The sequence below is a fragment of the Ranitomeya imitator genome, chromosome 4 (assembly GCF_032444005.1).
Source record: "Ranitomeya imitator isolate aRanImi1 chromosome 4, aRanImi1.pri, whole genome shotgun sequence".
Lineage (NCBI taxonomy): Eukaryota > Metazoa > Chordata > Amphibia > Anura > Dendrobatidae > Ranitomeya > Ranitomeya imitator.
The window spans coordinates 371591894-371615716 of NC_091285.1; the positions used below are offsets into that span (position 1 = coordinate 371591894).

The 23823-nt window shown below is 38.9% G+C and overlaps 1 protein-coding gene across 3 annotated transcripts in view; it reads right to left on the reverse strand.

Moving 5' to 3' along the window:
* Positions 1–720: 720 nt before the first annotated feature.
* The window catches only part of PCLO (piccolo presynaptic cytomatrix protein), a 665287-nt gene continuing 642184 nt past the window's right edge, over positions 721–23823 (reverse strand). For all 3 annotated transcript variants that reach the window (XM_069765158.1, XM_069765159.1, XM_069765157.1), the window contains 3 exons: positions 17359–17493; positions 7675–7820; positions 721–4822 (listed from right to left, as the gene is read on the reverse strand). In XM_069765158.1, coding sequence (XP_069621259.1) covers positions 4682–4822; positions 7675–7820; positions 17359–17493 — 422 coding nt within the window. In that variant the 3' untranslated portion in view covers positions 721–4681. The remainder of the gene's footprint in view (positions 4823–7674; positions 7821–17358; positions 17494–23823) is intronic.

Genomic DNA, 23823 nt, shown 5'->3' on the forward strand with positions numbered 1-23823 from the left:
AGATAAGGCACACTCTGGAGTTGTGGTACATTATTTTAATGTTGAGAGACACTTGATAAGGATGGGTTCTACAAATGGATAATGATTAGTGATAATAATAATAATTTTTATTTATATAGCGCCAACATATTCCGCAGCGCTTTACAAATTATAGAGGGGACTTGCACAGACAATAGACATTACAGCATAACAGAAATACAGTTCAAAACAGATACCAGGAGGAGTGAGGGCCCTGCTCGCAAGCTTACAGACTATGAGGAAAAGGGGAGACACGAGAGGTGGATGGTAACAATTGCTTTAGTTATTCGGACCAGCCATAGTGTAAGGCTCGGGTGTTCATGTAAAGCTGCATGAACCAGTTATCAGCCTAAGTATGTAGCAGTACAGACACAGAGGGCTATTAACTGCATAAAGTGAATGAGAACATGATGCGAAGAACCTGTTTTTTTTTTTTATATAAAGAGTGATGAGCGAATAAACTCGTTACTCGAGATTTCTCGAGCATGCTCGGGGGTCCTCCGAGTATTTTTTAGTGCTCGGAGATTTAGTTTTTCTTGCCACAGCTGAATGATTTACATCTGTTAGCCAGCATAAGTACATGTGGGGATTCCATAGCAACCAGGCAACCCCCACATGTACTTATGCTGGCTAACAGATGTAAATCATTCAGCTGTGGCAAGAAAAACTAAATCTCCGAGCACTAAAAAACACTCAGAGGACCCCCGAGCATGCTCGAGAAACCTCGAGTAACGAGTATATTCACTCATCACTAATAATGATGCTAAAGACATGTCAAAATCCACAAAAAGCTGCAATACTTTCAAAATGGGGTGCTACTAACCATGCAGGGTGCCCAAACTTTTGCATTGGTCCAGTTTCCTTTTTGTAATCTTTAAAATGTACAAAATGCCAGTATTTTTTCCCTAAAATACAAAGGAAATTTGTCATCTTTAACTTTAGGCTTTTAGAGATCATTTCATCTTCAACTTGCTGTTCACAATAATAGTAATTTTGACCAAGGGTGCCCAAACTTTTACATGCCACTGTATATACTTCTATGAGTGTGTGTGTGTGTATGCAACATTATATGTGCAACATCTGCACTTATAAATACCGGCACTGTAGACAATAGTTTGATGGTAACCACCAAATTAGTGAATTTGGCTCCATTATTGGGTGATTGGATAGTTTATACTAGAAAATCCTTTATCTTGGCAGCACATCGCCTGTACAAACAGGTGATGTGCTGCCATTAGCATGATATGTATTGGGACAGAACGGTCTATTAGTGATTGTTCTATCCCCATTATTATTCATCAGCCTGAGTAAAGAGGTTGGTAACTAAATATCGAACAACTTGAATAAAGTCAATAGTCGCTCGCTAAAAGGTCTGAAATTGGCTCATGTGGAAGTACCCTAAATATTTCTATATTATGGTGCAATATGTTAGCATTTGTGACCCCAATTTTATTTTTGCCCAAAGCCAAACTTTGTCTAAAACCAGCCCTGCCTGTAATTTGTCGTGCACTGGTTTCACATAGTGTCAACAACGCCACCTATATTATTCCGATTTAAAAAAATATATACAAAAATAACAAACCTGCATGTATTAAATTGACAGAGAAAGAGATGTTATAAATATTTATTAATTTGACTGGATTACAACCTTTTGTACATCACAATTTGCATAAATTCTCAAATTACATCCTGTGTACAACCACAAAAAACTATGACATGGATTTTTACATAAAATGAAAACATTAATAGATTTACAGGCATTTTCTATACAGTTTTAACTTTTTTTTTTTACATCTTTATTTTCTTAAACAAAATAATCGTAAAGGGATTTAAAACAACAAAGTAAAAGGTAAAAAAAAATACACAAACAAAAAAAGAGCAGACCTCCATCAATGCATGCAACATTCAATATGAAAACGTTTAGTGTAGGACAATACAGAATTTATGTAATTTCTTTATATTTTTTTTTTACACTTTTCTTTATATCTCTTAAATATCGGACTCTCTGTACAGATTCTCAATGGTTGTCGACAAACACACGGATCAGCCACCGCTGGTTTATCATCTGACCACATCACAGAACACTTCTAGAGTTACAATTGAACAGAATGCTCACATTTACATGCTGAATGCCTAAGGGAAGTCGAACCCGTCAATTCATTTCATCTACAAAATGTATACTTATTTACACAATAACAAAATAAAGGAACTTGCATCTTACGACCTTTGCATTCAGAATTCATTAGACTAGCAGAGCATAGAACGGTAATTATGATATATAGCTAAAGACAGAATATTTACTTTTAATGGACGGTTTTGCTTCATATTTCATGATAGCAGGGTGTTTTTCCTGCAATGTAAGAAGTAAAATAAAATCTGTTTTAGCCTTTTCTAAATGAAAAAAAAAAAACAATTGTATTCAAAATACCTGAAAATATGCAACTTAAATCTATCTGAGAAGTTAACAAAACATCAGGCACTAGTAATGTCTGCAACATTAAGAACTGGGAAGAGTTTGGTTTTGAGGGCACATGCAATGCGTATGTTGCGTTGTGCCGTACCATGGTGTTGGCTTCTTGAACATAGCTGTTTACATTTTATTGTTATGTGTGCTTAACAAAGGCTATGCTTCAAGAATTGGCCACCTTAAAATATTAAAGAATGGATACTGTCTCCTCAATCTGCAGAAACTGACCATTAAGCCAGCTGAAGCTTAATATCTATACGTTACCACTTCCAGACTTGAGAACCTAAAGTAATAAAAGCAATATAAGTCTCATTCACATGTAAACACTCACACTGTGCTTTTTACGTAATCTTTTCAATTCCCGTGGACTCAATTGAATTGCAAAATTTGCTTCATTTGCATATAAATAATCATAACTATCTATGATTTTATCTTGGCTCTCTATACATAAACTGAATCTTAATGAATAAGGATTTAATGCATATTAAGATTTATGTAGATACTTCTAGGAGAAGCAAAAAGCCATAAACACCATTATTGTGTTGTTTTAAATATATGTGCAACGAAAAATACTAATACTTGCTTCTTACATCCTTTTTTTTTTCAGTGATTTTGTTTTACAACTTTTTTTTAAATTATTTTTTCACTTACAGAAAAAGCATTGAGACATCAATGTTGCATAGAATACTTCCATAATAACTCAAGAATTTGGTTTAACACATTGTTGGCACAATTCGGAAGCAAATAGTGCACTAATAATAAGTCAAAGATGCACCAAAAAAGATGTCACTCACTCTATACGACAGATGAAGAATGCATCTGTAAGATTTCATTTGTTCAAGAGGTACTAATTCTAGGAATTAGGAATGCACTAAGGAAACAGATTTATGCCTACTTGCAGATTCTATATATACAATTTATGACCCAGAAAGACAGAAACAAGATATTTTATGGTTGTTTGGAACGATAATACAGTTCTATCAATGGAATGTATTGCGAGAATAAAGGCAAACCAATGTTAGCCCTGCTAATTTAGTGCTGATTAGAGGTTTCCTAGCAAAAATCGTATTTGTGCTATCATTTTGACTTGACATTTCTATAGCAACCATTCGCATGCTTTGCAGTCTTTTACAGTAAGCATAAAAGAATTACAGTTTAAAGAAGAAATGCACACTTTTCACTCGCATAGCTTGAGGAACCTTTTAGAACAAAATAAATGCAGAAAACCAACACAAATTTCTATCCATTTTAATTGGCATTAAATTTGCTTGATTTTGCTAGAAACCACTTACTGCATCATATGATAGTCCATAGTGATTGTAGCATTTATCAGTGACAATACGTTCTCAGCATACCCATAATCTCAGTCATTCACCTGAGTTTCTAAGAGAAGATGCAGAACGGCATCTAAATCATTGCTCTTCAAATTCCTTTCCTAATTCTAGGTTGGCATGATAGACAAGCCCATACCTTCGCTTCGTATCTTTTGTAAATCACCATGTTACTGAAAGCCTCAGTCTGTATTGTAGCACAAATGTTTTAACTCTTACATGTGCCTAAAATGATAAGTAGTCAACGCATACACCAGCATTTGCCAGATGTCATAACCGACGCACTTCTTTAGGAAGTATTAACTCATCATCAGCATTTTGCTACTTGCATTACAGAAGAAGAGATTGGCACTACATGTTTACTCTACTGATACTGTACATGTGTCATAGTGAGAAAATCAGCTGAAACTGATAGGAATCAAATATACTGTTGTAAATATTCCATAATTCAGTAGACGTACAGTACAAAACTGCAATTTTATAGTAGCTATAGCTGAGAAACATCAAAGGTGCACACTAGATAGAATACTTACTAGGATGTGATACTAATATACTTTTTTCTTGCTGTGAACTGTGGTGCCTGATATTGCCTTAGTTTATAATGCTGCTAAGATTGCTCCATGAAATAAAACATCAAGAAAAGACACTTCTAGATGCTAAACTGGAATCACTAACATTCTTATAGACACTAGAGGCCATGTTTTCGTTAGCCTCTGGAATGCATTTGAGCAGACTCCTTGTTCTCCAATCAACTGCAAAACATGTCAAGAAATACTTCCCGATGTAGTCTGTAACATATTCTGCTTCCTGCACGACCTTAATTTAAACTCTATCCTGACATTATGCCTCCAGCAAAGTCAGTTGATCAATGTGTCTGAGTAGAGCTGGCTAAAAGTTTGTGCCAATTTACTATCCGTTTTCTAAGGTCCACTTTGTCCAGCCAGATGTAAGCTTCACCAATCAGTGTTTTCTTCATAAATTTTCCTCCATTTGAGGCAAGTAGAATCTAAGATGAATGCAATATAAAATAATAGTATTAAACAGATATTACTTAAGTAAAAAGCAAGTAATGTATATGCAGTAGTGTGCATCATTCAATGCATTTAATTTTGTCTACACCAAATGTATGCATGTGTCAACTATCTAAAGAAAAAGTGAGACAATTATGTAAAGATGTGAGTGCAAGCCCCTTCATCACTAATACATATGTATAATCCCCCTCAAGAAGAGTAAAAAAGGCAACACTACAAAATCTATGTACTGAGGATATTATATAGTCCAAAAATGCAACATTTCACACCTACACTCGTAAGGCCACATCCTGAATATAGGATCCAGTTTTGGGCTCCACATTTTATTATGCTATTAAAAAGTTAGTCAGTTCAAAGGTGGGAAACAAGATTATTATATGGGATGGAAGGTTTCTACTATGATGAGAGGTTTGAGCAATTTGTTTAGTTTAGGAAAAAGATGATGAACAATGATATTTAATGATATTATGTTGATTACACATTGCCCAGGCCAGCCTTTTTGTTGACTTGCAAAATAGAGGAGGAAAAACATGCAACTAGATTAAATCAAATCCATGGATACATTTGGGGTAGTCAGGATTTGGACCTGAATGGAATGGAACTGCCCATTGCCGGGCTCCATGGAGATGTTCAGAGAAGCCAGTTTGTTACCCTCCGGCCACCTGGCCTTGTACCTCAATGGACTGTCATCTTCCTAAGTTTGTCATTACCATATTTTTGTATGCATGCCAAAGGTGGGGTAGTTCGCTTTGGCAGCTCTGAAGATGCACCTAGCGGAAGGGTGAGACTCTGTAACGTGCACTATCTTGGTTATTTTTGCTGAGACTGTTCTATGTGTTATTTGCCTGCTTTGTGGTTCAAAAAAGTATTGCCACACTGTTTTACCCCTACTCTGTGTTGTCTGAGTGGTAAAAGGAGAGCGGACGTTCGTTGGGATGATTGTTGTGAATTCTGTGGCAGAGCTCCCTCCTGTGGTCACGAGTGGTACTGCGGCTTCTGAGTTTCCTTCCTCAGGTGATGTGGTGAAGTCGTTAGGTGCTGCTCTATTTAACTCCACCTAGTGCTTTGCTCCTGGCCTCCAGTCAATGTTCTAGTATTGGTCTTGCTTCCTCCTGGATCGTTCCTGTGGCCTGTCTGCTCTGCTAAGTTTTGCTTGTGTTATTTTTGTTTGCTATTTTTTCTGTCCAGCTTGCTTTATTGGTTTTTCTGGCTTGCTGGAAGCTCTGGGACGCAGAGGGAGCACCTCCGTCCCGTTAGTCGGTGCGGAGGGTCTTTTTGCCCCCTCTGCGTGGTTGTTTGTAGGGTTTTGTGTTGACCGCAAAGTTATCTTTCCTATCTTTGGTCTGTTCAGTAAGTTGGGCCTCACTTTGCTAAATCTATTTCATCTCTGTGTTTGTATTTTCATCTCTACTCACAGTCATTATATGTGGGGGGCTGCCTTTTCCATTGGGGTATTTCTCTGAGGCAAGGTAGGCTTATTTTTCTATCTTAGGCCTAGCTAGTTTATCAGGCTGTGCCGAGTTGCATAGGGAGCGTTAGGCGCAATCCACGGCTGCCTCTAGTGTGGTTGGATAGGATTAGGGATTGCGGTCAGCAGAGTTCCCACGTCTCAGAGCTCGTCCTATGTCTTTTGGTTATTGTCAGGTCACTTTGTGTGCTCTGAACTTCAAGGTCCATTGTGGTTCTGAATTACCTAATCATAACAGATGATCCCTGGTCCATGTGGTTTCGGCTAGCGGAATGGAGCACCCACTGACCCCCGTGTCTCCACACTATCTATCTACCTATCTCTCTATCCATATTCATCTCATATAGAGAAAATAGAAAGGAAGGACTCCAGGAAATTCAAAAGCAAAATGTAGAGATCTTATTTGCACAATGCAACATTTCTGTCCACATAGACAAAAGAAAGTCCAGACTATCTGTCAATTCAGTTATCTACCTATCTTTCCAGATAAAAGGGCATTTACACTGCAAGATAATCATGAATGAGTGTTGTTAAAACATTTGTTCCAAGATTATCTGGCAGTGTTAACAGACTGCCAATCAACAGATAAATGATCAAAATGCTCATCTATCTGGTGAAATGATCTCTTGTGCAGCATAAAGGATCATAGTTCTTGGCGGTGCATTGTCCTGTGCAAACAACACTTGCAATGCCAAGACCGCACTGAGCAATGTGGTATAGATAGCTCAGTGCACATTATTTACTTTGATCTACATGGTTAAGCAGGCATTCAAACAACTACTTATGCGTAAAATTATATCAATCATTGGTCGTATATTGGCATCAATCAATCCATGTAAACTGACCCTAAGTTTCGAAAGCCCATGACTTAAGATTGCTCAATCAATGGAGAGAAATTAAACATGCTTATCCACACTGTATGGAACTAAAAGTGGACAATGATTGGGATCAGTGAGGATTCAAACATAATGATTAATATTTTATTTCCTACAAAATAAAATATTGAGATATTGATACTAGAAATTTGATATTTTTTTTAATAACAAAAGACATTTGATTATAGCTTGCTATCATACTTATTTCTTCAGGTACTACAAAATATTTTGGCTATTAATGAAAATTGCTTGCCAGAAACCTAAAGAACTAGCAAAATTAGAATAACTGTCCCTACGGATCTACGAAATAGCAGGAAACAGGCAATATACACATTGGGGGATGAGGTATTTGCCTAACCTCAGGGCAAAATCACAGCTTTTACCTTTTTTTCAAAGGGTCCAGTGAAGAAAATACTATAAGGAGATGAAATCAATGGGAATTAAGTCTATTTTATAGTTATTATTGAATTTAAAATAAGCTTACTTGCAAAGAGTGTCCAGCAGGACTCATACTAAATCGAAATGTCTCATTGAATGAAGGTTCCCGATCATGTCTACAAACCCTTGTCTTCTTCTTTATTATTCGTTTCTGTGTTGCTATATTAATGACGTACAGCTTCACATAGAGATCTGTAAAATAATTTACAAGAATTTATTTTCTGAATTGGAAAAATGTAAAACTTAAATGGTCCTTTCAAAATAAAGGTATCCAAACAAAGTATTGGGTTTTCCTAGAATTCCTTGATATTTTAACAAAGGAAGTAGCTCAAAAACCTATGAGAGTTGGAAAATGCTACCTATGTTTTACATTTTGGATGGATTAGAATTTCAAATTCCAAATATGTGCACATAAATGCTTGCATTCCTAATAGAAGAAGACAATCTGTGTAGTCTGTCACCTTATCTGTGGTTTTGGATAAAAGAGCAGCCTAAAATAAAATGTGACAAAAGAAGGGTTAAAGTGCCAATCAGAATAATTAAGAACAACTCTGTCTCATTCCTATAAAATGTAGGATGTTTGAGATCATTTACTCAAACATCTCCTATGACGGTTAAAAAAAAATGATGTGAGCTTACAAATCCTAGCATTGCTCGGTTAGAGAATAATAAAGGAAAATCATTTTAAAGAAAGACATCATAAACCAGTTTTTTACTGATGATTTCTGATTTTTTTTTAGAAATCACTAAAGCACAGAAACAATTTCTCAGACAACCAAATTCACTTAAGACATAAGTTTTATTAAATATGCGAAAAAGGTCAAATATGAACCACAATAGGTTTAAAATTCAAAAGTGCATATAGACTTGTAGTTATCACATCAGAATAATATCACAAATGATTACCAGGTCCAGCAAGGAAACAGGCAAGTGACCTTACTTAGTTTTCTTGTTTTTGTAACCCAGAAGTAATGCACATTTTCAGAGGTTATCAGCATTTTTGTTGGTCAAATTCCAGAAGAGCACTTGCCTTTTTATGCTCTGTTAGATCCTAAAAATGATAGCACTCTTAACATCCCAGCTATTTAGAATCACATTATTTCTTTTATTTGTTTTTGTTGATGGTGCTGTCAACTTCATCAATGGGTTTTATATTGGATTGGAATCCATCAAAGTAAGAAATAAACACATAATCATAGTCACAATTAAAGGAACCATCAAGCATGTGCTTAGTGGGAAAAGACTGTGGTTGGTAAACCACTGGTACATACTGTAAATAATAATAATCTTAATAATCTTTTATTTTTATATAGCGCTAACATATTCCGCAGCGCTTTACAGTTTTCACACATTATCATCGCTGTCCCCAATGGGGCTCACAATCTAAATTCCCTATCCGTATGTCTTTGGAATGTGGGAGGAAACCGGAGTGCCTGGAGGAAACCCACGCAAACATGGAGAAAACATACAAACTCTTTGCAGATGTTGTCATTGGTGGGGTTTGAACCCAGGACTCCAGCGCTGCAAGGCTTCAGTGCTATCCACTGAGCCACCATTCTGCCCTAAAATAAATAGGTCATATATATAGAATAAATAGACCCACCCCTTAAAAAGATCAGAATCAAGTGAAGATGGGGTCAGTAGCTAATTTACTGAAAAAAAAACATGGAACTGGTCATCAGACCCATATATAATGTTGAGGTGATAAAATTGTAACTAATTAGAAACCATACCATATATTAGTAATTACTCTAGTCAAATACAAAAGTTGATAGAATATTATCTACAAACATACTAGGTGCCAAAAGGGACCTCCAATCATCATTCTACTTCATATCCAGATGGTAACTTGCTTTCAAGTGTATCTTTCCTTTTAAAAGAGTAGGTGCATGCATGTAACACCTCAGTATGTACTGTATGTAGGGCACACAATGAAATGATGAGCCACCAGAATATGCACAAATGTGTGCATGACCACAACACAGTGCTTGGGTTGAGTGCATGTGCGATAACAACCAACTTGCAAGCTCATAATGAAAATCAAAGGCAGAAAAAGAATACTCGCGAATTGGCATTTTCTACAAAAACTGATGCTGTACTTAATCATCCATAGTAAAAGAAGTACAATACTGACAGGCGTTTTGAAGGAAAGGCAGTGGTCTTACTTTCAAATAAGCATAAGTGCAAATCCATATAGGTAGTAACGAGCAAAAATACTCACCAAAGGATATAATCCATCTTGCTTATGAAATTACAAGTATATGATCAGCAGAAGGTAAGGAGGGTCAGAAGCATCACCCAACTATGGCCATTTTGCATTAAATTACACTTCTACACTCTAGAAATACACAGGCCCGTAGATGCATAATTGTGAAATGGCCATACCTGGCTCATACTTAACATCCCTTGGTTTCTGCTGATTTTATACTGTTTTTTAATAAAGAAGATTTTAGTCTTTGATGAGTGGCTTCACCATTACCTACTTTTATGGATTTACATAAAGATAATCATGTGTGCAACACAGGAGCAAACAACATACTCATGCCAAGAAGCAACAACCAGGTAAGCATTTGAGTGCATGACCTCATGAATATATCAATGAATTTAATTTCAATCAAAACAGAGAACAAAATTATCTATTACAGCTGTAAATGAAGCTAACCATGGTGCTGAGTAGGGATGAGCAAACATGAACTGTGAACATCAGGTTTCTTACCGGACACCTAGTGTCTATAGATGAAATCCTAGTGTAGTGACAATTGAGGTAAAAGTTTTTGGGGTTGATATCAGCTGTGTAATATCAGCTGGCATCAAGCCCAGGGAATAGTTATGGAGAGTTGTCTATTAGACGCCCACATTACTAGCCTCGTATTAAAAAACAAAAAGACACACAGGAAAAAAAGTGTATTTGAATAAAGACCCCATCACACATTCCCTGGTTCACCAATTTATTAATAAGAAAAAATATAGCAGTTCCGACATAATCCATTGTGGGTTCTCAAAACATCCAGCTCCTACAACAAATGGAGCGTCACTCTTAGAACGACACTCTATAGGTTACTAACGGTCATGTCTCACAAGTGTTGTTGTTAGTAACATTATCGCTAGCAAGACATGACCGGCAGTGACCTATGGAGCACTTTTCTAGAGGTTGCATAAGTGACTTGTGGTCATTTCGCAGCTGACATCCGGCACTATGTGCCAGGAGCGGTTACGGACCGCCCCCGGCACATTAACCCCCGGCACACTGCGATCAAACATGATCGCAGTGTTCCGGCAGTATAGGGAAGCATCGCGCAGGGAGGGGGCTCCCTGCGTGCTTCCCTGAGACCCCCGGAGCAACGCGATGTGATCGCATTGCTGCGAGGGTCTCTTACCTCCTCCTCCCTGCAGCAGGCCCAGATCCAAAATGGCCGTGGCATCCGGGTCCTGCAGGATCCATCAGCGATCTTACACTATAACATGATGCTCCCCCCTGGGGAAATGTTATAGCGTAAAAAAAAATATTCACATGTGTAAAAAAAAAAAAAAAAAAATCCTAAAAAAATTCCTAAAAAAATATATATTGCTCCTATAAATAAATTTCTTTATCTAAATAAAAAAACAATAAAAGTACACATATATAGTATCACCGCGTCCGTAACGACCCGACCTATAAAACTGTCCCACTAGTTAACCCCTTCAGTGAACACTGTAAAAAAAAAAGGAGGCAAAAAACACTTTATTATCATACCGCCAAACAAAAAGTGGAATAACACACGATCAAAAAGATGGATATAAATAACATGGTACCACTGAAAACATCATCTTGTCCCGCAAAAAATGAGCCACCATACAGCATCATCAAAGAAAAAAGAAAAAAGTTATAGTCCTCAGAAAAAAGCGATGCAAAAATAATTATTTTTTCTATAAAATAGTTTTTATTGTATAAAAGCGCCAAAACATAAAAAAATGATATAAATGAGGTATCGCTGTAATTGTACTAACCTGAGGAATAAAACTACTTTATCCATTTTACCAAGCGCGGAACGGTATAAACACCTTCCCCAAAAGAAATTCATGAATAGCTGGTTTTTGGTCATTGTGCCTCACAAAAATCGGAATAAAAAGCAATCAAAAAATGTCACATGCCCGAAAATGTGACCAAAAAACAAGACCTCACATAGTAACATAGTAACATAGTTAGTAAGGCCGAAAAAAGACATTTGTCCATCCAGTTCAGCCTATATTCCATCATAATAAATCCCCAGATCTACGTCCTTCTACAGAACCTAATTGTATGATACAATATTGTTCTGCTCCAGGAAGACATCCAGGCCTCTCTTGAACCCCTCGACTGAGTTCGCCATCACCACCTCCTCAGGCAAGCAATTCCAGATTCTCACTGCCCTAACAGTAAAGAATCCTCTTCTATGTTGGTGGAAAAACCTTCTCTCCTCCAGACGCAAAGAATGCCCCCTTGTGCCCGTCACCTTCCTTGGTATAAACAGATCCTCAGCGAGATATTTGTATTGTCCCCTTATATACTTATACATGGTTATTAGATCGCCCCTCAGTCGTCTTTTTTCTAGACTAAATAATCCTAATTTCGCTAATCTATCTGGGTATTGTAGTTCTCCCATCCCCTTTATTAATTTTGTTGCCCTCCTTTGTACTCTCTCTAGTTCCATTATATCCTTCCTGAGCACCGGTGCCCAAAACTGGACACAGTACTCCATGTGCGGTCTAACTAGGGATTTGTACAGAGGCAGTATAATGCTCTCATCATGTGTATCCAGACCTCTTTTAATGCACCCCATGATCCTGTTTGCCTTGGCAGCTGCTGCCTGGCACTGGCTGCTCCAGGTAAGTATATCATTAACTAGGATCCCCAAGTCCTTCTCCCTGTCAGATTTACCCAGTGGTTTCCCATTCAGTGTGTAATGGTGACATTGATTCCTTCTTCCCATGTGTATAACCTTACATTTATCATTGTTAAACCTCATCTGCCACCTTTCAGCCCAAGTTTCCAACTTATCCAGATCCATCTGTAGCAGAATACTATCTTCTCTTGTATTAACTGCTTTACATAGTTTTGTATCATCTGCAAATATCGATATTTTACTGTGTAAACCTTCTACCAGATCATTAATGAATATGTTGAAGAGAACAGGTCCCAATACTGACCCCTGCGGTACCCCACTGGTCACAGCAACCCAGTTAGAGACTATACCATTTATAACCACCCTCTGCTTTCTATCACTAAGCCAGTTACTCACCCATTTACACACATTTTCCCCCAGACCAAACATTCTCATTTTGTGTACCAACCTCTTGTGCGGCACGGTATCAAATGCTTTGGAAAAATCGAGATATACCACGTCCAATGACTCACCGTGGTCCAGCCTATAGCTTACCTCTTCATAAAAACTGATTAGATTGGTTTGACAGGAGCGATTTCTCATAAACCCATGCTGATATGGAGTTAAACAGTTATTCTCATTGAGATAATCCAGAATAACATCCCTCAGAAACCCTTCAAATATTTTACCAACAATAGAGGTTAGACTTACTGGCCTATAATTACCAGGTTCACTTTTAGAGCCCTTTTTGAATATTGGCACCACATTTGCTATGCGCCAATCCTGCGGAACAGACCCTGTCGCTATAGAGTCCCTAAAAATAAGAAATGACTCTGTGGACCCAAATATGGAAAAATTATAGCTCTCAAAATGTAGTAACGCAAAAAATATTTTTGCAATAAAAAGCGTTTTTCAGTGTGTGACGGCTGCCAATCATAAAAATCCGCTATAAAAGTAAATCAAACCCCCCTTCATCACCCCCTTAGTTAGGGAAAAATAAAAAAATTAAAAAAATGTATTTTTTTCCATTTTCCCATTAGGGTTAGGGCTAGGGTTAGGGCTAGGGTTAGGGCTAGGGTTAAGCAGACATCCTCCACACCCCTCCCTGCTAAGTCTGTCCATGTGCTGAATAAAGGATTGGATTTTACAAGATTGGTGAGTGCGTTCATTTCTCTCTTATTATGTATGGATATTGGTGAACTTGTCTTGGAAGAGCTACCACAAGTAGTTTTGGGTATGAAATCCTCCTGACAGATTCCCTATAAATTGCTATGTTTTTCTTTTAATCCTTTAGAATTAGCTATGTCCGCCTTCAGATTAGCCAGTTAGAAGCATCTGTATTCACCTACCTTAGCTTGGCTGTCAAATACACAGTAGATTTTAATGCATGGTTAATAAATAAGAATATTTAGCATTAAGTAAAATTCAGTGTCCTGATTGAAGGTGAGGCACTTTCTTGTCTGACTTGTGCTTTACTGGTTTGCTTCCCATTGGAATACATTAGTAAAATAATTTCCCATGTTTGTAAAACTGAATTTAGGAGAAATATACATTTTACAAGTCTTCTATGATATTCTATCAGAAGCCTGACAAAACAATGAAACTAGCAAATTTAAGAGTACACCCTGAATCTTGCAGATCTGAGCAGGAGGATCCATTTACCATTCAGATGCTGCTTAGAAGCTGCTCCCTCCTTTACAGTAGGTGTCTTCCAGAGAAAAGAAGCCAACCAGATTTTGAGCTCACTCAACTAAAATGAAAGTAAAATCTGTATCACTGTTATACTGAGTGATAATCATCTGATTTGCCAAAGACGTACTGTATATCTGAGAAAATTCTACTATCACAATTGCATTTTTATGATACAGTGCCTTGCAAAAGTGTACGGCCCCGTGGAACTTTTCAACCTTCTCCCACATTTCATGCTTCGAACATAAAGATACCAAATGTAAATTTTTGGTGAAGAATCAACAACAAGTGGAACACAATTGTGAAGTTGAACAAAATGTATTGGTAATTTTACATTTTTGTGGAAATTCAAAAACTGAAAAGTGGGGAGTGCAATATTATTTGGCCCCTTTAACTTAATACTTTGCTGCGCCACTTTTTGCTGCGATTACAGCTGCAAGTCACTTGGGGTACGTCTCTATCAGTTTTGTACATCGAGAGACGGAAATTCTTGCCCATTCTTCCCTGGCAAACAGCTCGAGCTCAGTGAGGTTTGATGGAGATCGTTTGTGAACAGCAGTTTTCAGCTCTTTCCACAGATTCTCGATTGGATTGAGGTCTGGACTTTGACTTGACCATTCTAACACCTTGTTAGGGCGGAACGCACCAAATAATTAGAGAAAAGGATTAAAGTGCATTCGCAGCCCCGGGTCCACCGTGCAGAGATGGTACCTGCTGCTAAGCAATGACGGACTATATGGAGGATACACACGGATTAGCTTCACCCTGTGTGAAAGAAGCGAACCCTGTTGCGTCACAGGGCCGCAGTACCGCACGTAACAAAACTAATAATTAAATAGCATGAGAGTGCATGCGATGCCGCACTGGCGGATGCCACTAACCACCCAGACTTGGGTTTGGAAAGCGCGGTGATAGCGCATGGCACCACACTGGCGGTCACAGCAATAGACGCTGTTTGTGTAGCAGTGTTGGTTACAAGTCGGGCGCTAGATTACAATCATCCTCCTTACGCGAGCATTCAAACACAAGGGAGGGGATGATTTAAAGAGCGACTTTCCCTCACAACATAAAAAAGTGTATACTAGCGCATGGCCGTGCGGCCATGCAAACCTTTTATAGCTGCAGCATGTACAGGACCTTCCCAGAAGGACCAATGGGAGGCTGCCACAGAAGTTGAGCACCTTCAGGACCTTCCTGGAGGACTAATGGGATCTGCTGCAGTATCTGAGCATGTGACCCTCGATCTCCAACAGGAGATCTTGCCCTGGGCATGCTCAGAAGGGGAAAAGCAGGACTTAGTCCCAAAAGCATCTGCTCGCCGCTGCCCAGCACTGGCTACAATGGCAGGAGCAGGAAAATCAGAAGAAACCCTTTGCACAGAGTGAGACTGAGCAATACGCTGGGACCGATGTTTCCACTGAGCAGGCTCCACTGCAGCTGATGCAGAATGAGAGACCGTAGCAGACATGGTTCGAGATTCCCCCTGTGCAGCGGTGGGAACTCGACTCCTAACACACCTGGATACGTTTATTTGTGAACCATTCCACTGTAGATTTTGCTTTATGTTTGGGATCATTGTCTTGTTGGAAGACAAATCTCTGTCCCAGTCTCAGGTCTTTTGCCGACTCAAACAGGTTTTCTTCAAGAATGGTCCTGTATTTGGCTCCATCCATCTTCCCATCAATTTTAACCATCTTCCCTGTTCCTGCTGAAGAAAAGCAGGCCCAAACCTTGATGCTGCTACCACCATGTTTGACAGTGGGGATGGTGTATTCAGGGTGATGAGCTGTGTTGCCTTTATGCCAAACATATCATTTGGCATTGTTGCCAAAAAGTTCGATTTTTGTTTCATCTGACCAGAGCACCTTCTTCCACATGTTTGGTGTGTCTTCCAGGTGGCTTGTTGCAAACTTTAATGGACACTTTTTAAGGACATCTTTCAGAAATGGCTTTCTTCTTGCCATTCTTCCATAAAAGCCAGATTTGTGCAATGTACGACTAATTGTTGTCCTATGGACAGACTGTCCCCCCTCAGTTATAGATCTCTGCAGATCATCCAGAGTGATCATGGGCCTCTTGGCTGCATCTCTGATCAGTCTTCTCCTTGTTTAGAGGGACGGCCAGGACTTGGTAGATTTGCAGTGGTATGATACTCCTTCCATTTCAATATGATCGCTTGCACAGTGCTCCTTGGGATGTTTAAAGTTTTGGAAATCATTTTGTATCCAAATCCGGCTTTAAACTTCTCCACAACAGTATCATGGACCTGCCAGGTTGTGTTCCTTGGTCTTCATGATGCTCTCTGTGCTTCAAACAGAACCCTGAGACTATCACAGAGCAGGTGCATTTATACGGAGACTTGATTACACACAGGTGGATTATATTTATCATTATTAGGCATTTAGGACAGCATTGGATCATTCAGAGATCCACAATGAACTTCTGGAGTGAGTTTGCTGCACTAAAAGTAAAGGGGCCGAACAATATTGCATGCCCCAATTTTCAGTTTTTGAATTTCCACAAAAATTTAAAATAACCAATACATTTCATTCAACTTCACAATTGTGTTCCACTTGTTGTTGATTCTTCACCAAAAATTTACATTTGGTATATTAATGTTTGAAGCATGATATGTGGGAAAAGGTTGAAAAGTTCCAGGGAACCGAATATTTTTGAAAGGCACTGTAGGTCTTTATTAATTAGTGTAGAACACCTAAGATACACTCAATGGTTTGGTCAGTATTTTACATAAGTATTCGAAAGTCAGAATCAGGTATGGGTGAAAAATGCAGAAGTGGTGACGTGTTTCTATTATACTTTTCCTCTGATTGTTCCATCCTGGTTTTGGCTTACAAATACTGATGTAAAATACTGACCAAATATTGAACTTGTGAACGTGGCCTATGGCCTGTCTCATTTCTGAAATCTTTCAATTATAGGCTGAAGTAAAACAACTCAATATCTCTTCCTTTCACAGTTCAAGCACCGAGTCTTTGCCACTATCCTCATCTCAGTTGTTTGGCTAACATTACTGCTAATCAATTAACTTAGTGGCTTTGTAGACAGCACAAGCTGCTGAGTTCACTGATTGCCTGAACCACTTTCCATGTCAGGGCTTCAGACAAACAATAGGGACTGTGGCAACATTATGTGCCAGACCAAAAAAAGAGAGCAGCCCTTTTAGAATTTCTTCACTTTACCTGGCAGATGATCCGGAGACTTAAATTTATATGTAATATTCCTGCATTGTAGAATCTCCACAATCAGCTGCTCTCCATCTGTCTTCATTTCTTTTTTCAGGGCAATTTTGATTTCACCCATGACTTGGGTTTTACCTGGAAAGGAATAAAATAAGATAACAATAAGAATATGTTTTAATTCTTTTCACGTGTTGCTTGAACCATAAAAAACTGTGCTACTTAACTGTGACCTATAATTTTCTGCAACTTTCTCCAATATATGAGATACGAATAAGCTTGGCTTAAAGCCTTGTGAAGAAAGTATGGTAAATGATTTGTTTATGGCCTATCTTGATGAAAAATTGCACAATAACTAAGAAACATTGCTCTGAGCTACAACGTGAAAAAATAAATCAAGCTGTTCAAATCCTCAACAAGCTTGAATGAATTAACGTTTCCATGGTGAGACATTTTCTATTTACTGCCACCATAAGCAGTAAACTACATAAGTGATAATATTCCTCATGCTGTGATAAAAGGGCAAAATATACTCTTGAATGCATTTGCATTTTTTTAACCCCAGTTTAAAGCTGTAATATTTAGATATGAAAAGCAACACAAAGTAAAGTATGTATAAGGTCATGTTTTTTGATTTTGTTCCATATTTGTTAAGTTATAATTGCGCCTTATGACACAAAGAAGCCTTCACCCCATCCTACCACCAGCACATGTTACAGGTGTTGTACATTACATTAAACCAAACAATATAGTTAGTGAAGCATTATGTCTGCAAAACAATGCACACATCTGTCATCAAAGCAAACTGGCTAATGTATGTCACACAGTACAACTGGATACAGTGCTTACTAGGGTTGAGCGAAACGGATCGTTCATTTTTAAAAGTCGCCGACTTTTGGCAAAGTCGGGTTTCATGAAACCCGACCCGATCCCTGTGTGGGGTCGGCAATGCGGTACGCGACTTTCGCGCCAAAGTCGCGTTTTAATGGCGCGAAAAGCGCCATTTCTCAGACAATGAAGGTGGACGCAGAGTGTTGGCAGCGTGATGACATAGGTCCTGGTCCCCACCATCTTAGAGAAGGGCATTGCAGTGATTGGCTTGCTGTCTGCGGCGTCACAGGGGCTATAAAGGGGCGTTCCCGCCGACCGCCATCTTACTGCTGCTGATCTGAGCCTAGGGAGAGGTTGCTGCCGCTTCGTCAGAAGCAGGGATAGCGTTGGGCAGGGTCCATTAACCACCAAACCGCTTGTGCTGTAGCGATTTCCACTGTCCAACACCACCTTTTGTTTGCAGGGACGGCTACATTTTTTTTTCCTCAGCGCTGTAGCTTATTAGGCTGCCTTATAAGGCTCCCTGATAGCTGCACTGCTGTGTGTACGCCGCTGTGCAAACCAACTGCTTTTTTCAAAGCACAAATCCTGCTGTTCCTTCCTTTCTGCACAGCTATCTTGTTTGTTTGTCCACACTTTTTATTTAATTTGTGCATCAGTCCACTCCTTATTGCTGCCTGCCATACCTGGCTGAGATTACTGCAGGGAGATAGTAATTGTAGGACAGTCCCTGTTTTTTTTTTTTTTTTTTTGAATTCTCCCTAAAAAGATAAGTTGTGGGAGATTAAGATTGGCATTTCTGCTAGAGTGCCATCCCTGTGTGTGCCATCTCTCTCACATAGTGGGCCATAGAAAGCCTTTTCATTTTTCTGTTTTTTTTTGTGGGGTTTATAAATTCTCCCTGATAAAAAAAAAAAAAAAACAGTGGGAGATTAATATTGGCCTTTGGGCTTCTGTGCCAGTCCTGAGTGTGCCATCTCTCTCTCAAATAATGGGCCATAGAAAGCCTATTAATTTTTTTTTTATTGGGTTTCTAAATTCTCCCTGAAAAAAAAAAAAAAAAAATCAGTGGGAGATTAATATTGCCCTTTCTGCTTGTGTGCCACTCCTGACTCCTGGGTGTGCCATCTCTCTCTCTCAACTAGTGGGCCATAAAAAGCCTATTTTTATTTTTTTTATTGGGTTTCTAAATGCTCCCTGAAAAAATAAAAAAAAAATCAGTGGGAGATTAATATTGCCCTTTCTGCTTGTGTGCCACTCCTGGCTCCTGGGTGTGCCATCTCTCTCTCTCAAATAGTGGGCCATAGAAAGCCTATTTTTTTTTATTGGGTTTCTAAATTCTCCCTGAAAAAAAAAAAAAAATCAGTGGGAGATTAATATTGCCCTTTCTGCTTGTGTGCCACTCCTGGGTGTGCCATCTCTCTCTCAAATAGTGGGCCATAGAAAGCCTATTTTTTTTATTATTTGGTTTCTAAATTCTCCCTGAAAAAATCATTTTTTTTTTATTTGGTTTCTAAATTCTTCCTGAAAAAATCATTTTTTTTTATTTTGTTTCTAAAGTCTCCCTGAAAAAATGAAAAAAATCAGTGGGAGATTAATATTGCCCTTTCTGCTTGTGTGCCAGTCTTGACTCCTGGGTGTGCCATCTCTCTCTCTCAAATAGTGGGCACTGGGCCATAGAAAGCCTATTTATTTATTTTTTTATTGTGTTTCTAAATTCTCCCTTGAAAAAATCAAAAAGAAATCAGTGGGAGATTAATATTGCCCTTTCTGCTTGTGTGCCACTCCTGACTCCTGGGTGTGCCATCTCTCTCTCTCAAATAGTGGGCCATAGAAAGCCTATTTTTGTTTTTTTATTTGGTTTCTAAATTCTCCCTGAAAAAATCATTTTATTTTATTCGGTTTCTAAATTCTTCCTGAAAAAATCATTTTATTTTATTTTGTTTCTAAAGTCTCCCTGAAAAAATAAAAAAAAAATCAGTGGGAGATTAATATTGCCCTTTCTGCTTGTGTGCCAGTCTTGACTCCTGGGTGTGATATCTCTCTCTCTCAAATAGTGGGCACTGGGCCATAGAAAGCCTATTTTGTTTTTATTGTGTTTCTAAATTCTCCCTGAAAAAATCAAAAAGAAATCAGTGGGAGATTAATATTGCCCTTTCTGCTTTGTGTGCCACTCCTGACTCCTGGGTGTGCCATCTCTCTCTCTCAAATAGTGGGCCATAGAAAGCCTATTTTTTTTTAATTTGGTTTCTAAATTCTCCCTGAAAAAATATTTTTTTTTTATTTGGTTTCTAAATTGTTCCTGAAAAATTCATTTTTTTTAATTTTGTTTCTAAAGTCTCCCTGAAAAAATAAAAAAAATCAGTGGGAGATTAATATTGCCCTTTCTGCTTGTGTGCCAGTCTTGACTCCTGGGTGTGCCATCTCTCTCTCTCAAATAGTGGGCACTGGGCCATAGAAAGCCTATTTTTTTTTTATTGTGTTTCTAAATTCTCCCTGAAAAAATCAAAAAAAAATCAGTGGGAGATTAATATTGCCCTTTCTGCTTATGTGCCACTCCTGACTCCTGGGTGTGCCATCTCTCTGTTAGGGCTAGCGGAACGCACCAAATAATAAGACTGATAGTGTACGGTGCGTTCGTAGCCCGGGGTCCACCGTGCAGAGATGGAACTTGCTGCTGAGTAATGACGGACTATATGGCGGTACTCATAAGTATACTCGCGTGGGTTAAACTTCACCCAACGTGAAGGAAGCGATCCTGTTGCGTCACAGGATCGCGGTACCGCACATAGAAGGCGAGCAAGCAGTCAGCGAACTTAACCCCAACTAGGATTGAAGTCCGATTAGACCACTTGCTGGTACAACACCGCAACAGGGTGTGTTAGGCAACTCTTAAAATTAGAGCACCGAAGTGCGAACTGTGCCGTGCTGGCAGGCACCACTAAGCACCCAGACGTGGGTCAGGAAGCGCACTACTGGCGCGTGGCGCCGCATTGGCGGTCTCAGCAATAGACGCTGATACGTGTGTGACACGTTGAGTGATTTGTCGGGCGCTAGATAGCAGCCATACTCCATACGCGAACAGTCATACAATAGGGTAGGGGTATTTAATGAACGACTTGCACTCACAACAAACACACGTATTCAATTGTACACTAGCGCATGGCCGTGCGGTCATGCGCAGTTTATACAATTGCAGGACAGGAAGTGGCCACAGAAACTTTGCCCTTCCAGGGCCTGCCAAGAGGACCAATGGAATGCGCTGCAGAGCCAGAGCACATGACCCTCGATCTCCAACGGGAGATCTTGCTCTGGGCATGCTCAGTGTGCGCAAACAAGGACTTAGTCCCAGGGAAGTCCGCTCGCCGCTGACCAGCACTGACTTTAATGGCAGGAGCTGAAGAAGCAGCAGTAACTCTCTGTACAGAGTGAGAGCGAGCAAGACACTGGGAGCGACGTCCCTGCTGAGCAGACTCCACTGCGGCTGGAGGAGAATGGGAGACCGCAGCAGAGACGGATCGAGATTCCCACTGTGCAGCAGAGGAAACTTGACTCCTAACACTCTCTCTCTCAAATAGTGGGCCATAGAAAGCCTATTTTTTTTTATTGGGTTTCTAAATTCTCCCTGAAAAAATTAAAAAAAAAATCAGTGGGAGATTAATATTGCCCTTTCTGCTTGTGTGCCACTCCTGACTCCTGGGTGTGCCATCTCTCTCTCTCAAAGAGTGGGCCATAGAAAGCCTATTAATTTTTTTTTTATTGGGTTTCTAAATTCTCCCTGAAAAGATAAAAAAAAAATCAGTGGGAGATTATTATTGCCCTTTCTGCTTGTGTGCCACTCCTGACTCCTGGGTGTGCCATCTCTCTCTCTCAACTAGTGGGCCATAGAAAGCCTATTTTTATTTTTTTTATTGGGTTTCTAAATTCTCCCTGAAAAAATAAAAAAAAAATCAGTGGGAGATTAATATTGCCCTTTCTGCTTGTGTGCCACTCCTGACTCTTGGGTGTGCCATCTCTCTCTCTCAAATAGTGGGCCATAGAAAGCCTATTTTTTTTTTTATTGGGTTTCTAAATTCTCCCTGAAAAAATAAAAAAAAAATCAGTGGGAGATTAATATTGCCCTTTCTGCTTGTGTGCCACTCCTGACTCCTGGGTGTGCCATCTCTCTCTCAAATAGTGGGCCATAGAAAGCCTTTTTTTTTTATTTGGTTTCTAAATTCTCCCTGAAAAAATCATTTTTTTTAATTTGGTTTCTAAATTCTTCCTGAAAAAATCATTTTTTTAAAATCTTGTTTCCAAAGTCTCCCTGAAAAAATAAAAAAAAATCAGTGGGAGATTAATATTGCCCTTTCTGCTTGTGTGCCAGTCTTGACTCCTGGGTGTGATATCTCTCTCTCTCAAATAGTGGGCACTGGGCCATAGAAAGCCTATTTTGTTTTTATTGTGTTTCTAAATTCTCCCTGAAAAAATCAAAAAGAAATCAGTGGGAGATTAATATTGCCCTTTCTGCTTGTGTGCCACTCCTGACTCCTGGGTGTGCCATCTCTCTCTCTCAAATAGTGGGCCATAGAAAGCCTATTTTTTTTTATTTGGTTTCTAAATTCTCCCTGAAGAAATCATTTTATTTTATTTGGTTTCTAAATTCTTCCTGAAAAAATCATTTTATTTTGTTTCTAAAGTCTCCCTGAAAAAATTAAAAAAAAATCAGTGGGAGATTAATATTGCCCTTTCTGCTTGTGTGCCAGTCTTGACTCCTGGGTGTGCCAGCTCTTTCTCTCTCTCAAATAGTGGGCACTGGGCCATAGAAAGCCTATTTTTTTTTATTGGTTTTCTAAAGTCTCCTTGAAAAAATAAAAAAAAATCAGTGGGAGATTAATATTGCCCTTTCTGCTTGTGTGCCAGTCTTGACTCCTGGGTGTGCCATCTCTCTCTCTCAAATAGTGGGCACTGGGCCATAGAAAGCCAATTTTTTTTATTGGGTTTCTAAATTCTCCCTGAAAAATTAAAAAAAAAAAATCAGTGGGAGATTAATATTGCCCTTTCTGCTTGTGTGCCACTCCTGACTCTTGGGTGTGCCATCTTTCTCTCTCAAATAGTGGGCCATAGAAAGCCTATTTTTTTTAAATTTGGTTTCTAAATTCTCCCTGAAAAATTCATTTTATTTTATTTGGTTTCTAAATTCTTCCTGAAAAAATCATTTTATTTTATTTTGAATCTAAAGTCTCCCTGAAAAAATAAAAAAAAATCAGTGGGAGATTAATATTGCCCTTTCTGCTTGTGTGACAGTCTTGACTCCTGGGTGTGCCAACTCTCTCTCAAATATAGTGGGCCATAGAAAGCCTATTTTTTTTTTATTTGGTTTCTAAATTCTCCCTGAACAAATAAAACAAAAAAGTGGGAGATCAATATTGACATTTCTGCTTGAGTGACAGTCCTGCGTGTGTGGCATCTCTCTCATTTGGTGCCACCGAAAACAGAGTGTGTAACATTGTGCCTGATTTTCCTTGCGGTCTCACCCACCTGTAAAGGGATATCTAAATCATACTTAAGTTATAGCTCACCGTGTAAGTTGTTTGACAGCAACAAATACCGTTACTTTGGTTACGTTTTTAAAACAATGAGGAAGTCTGGTGGAAG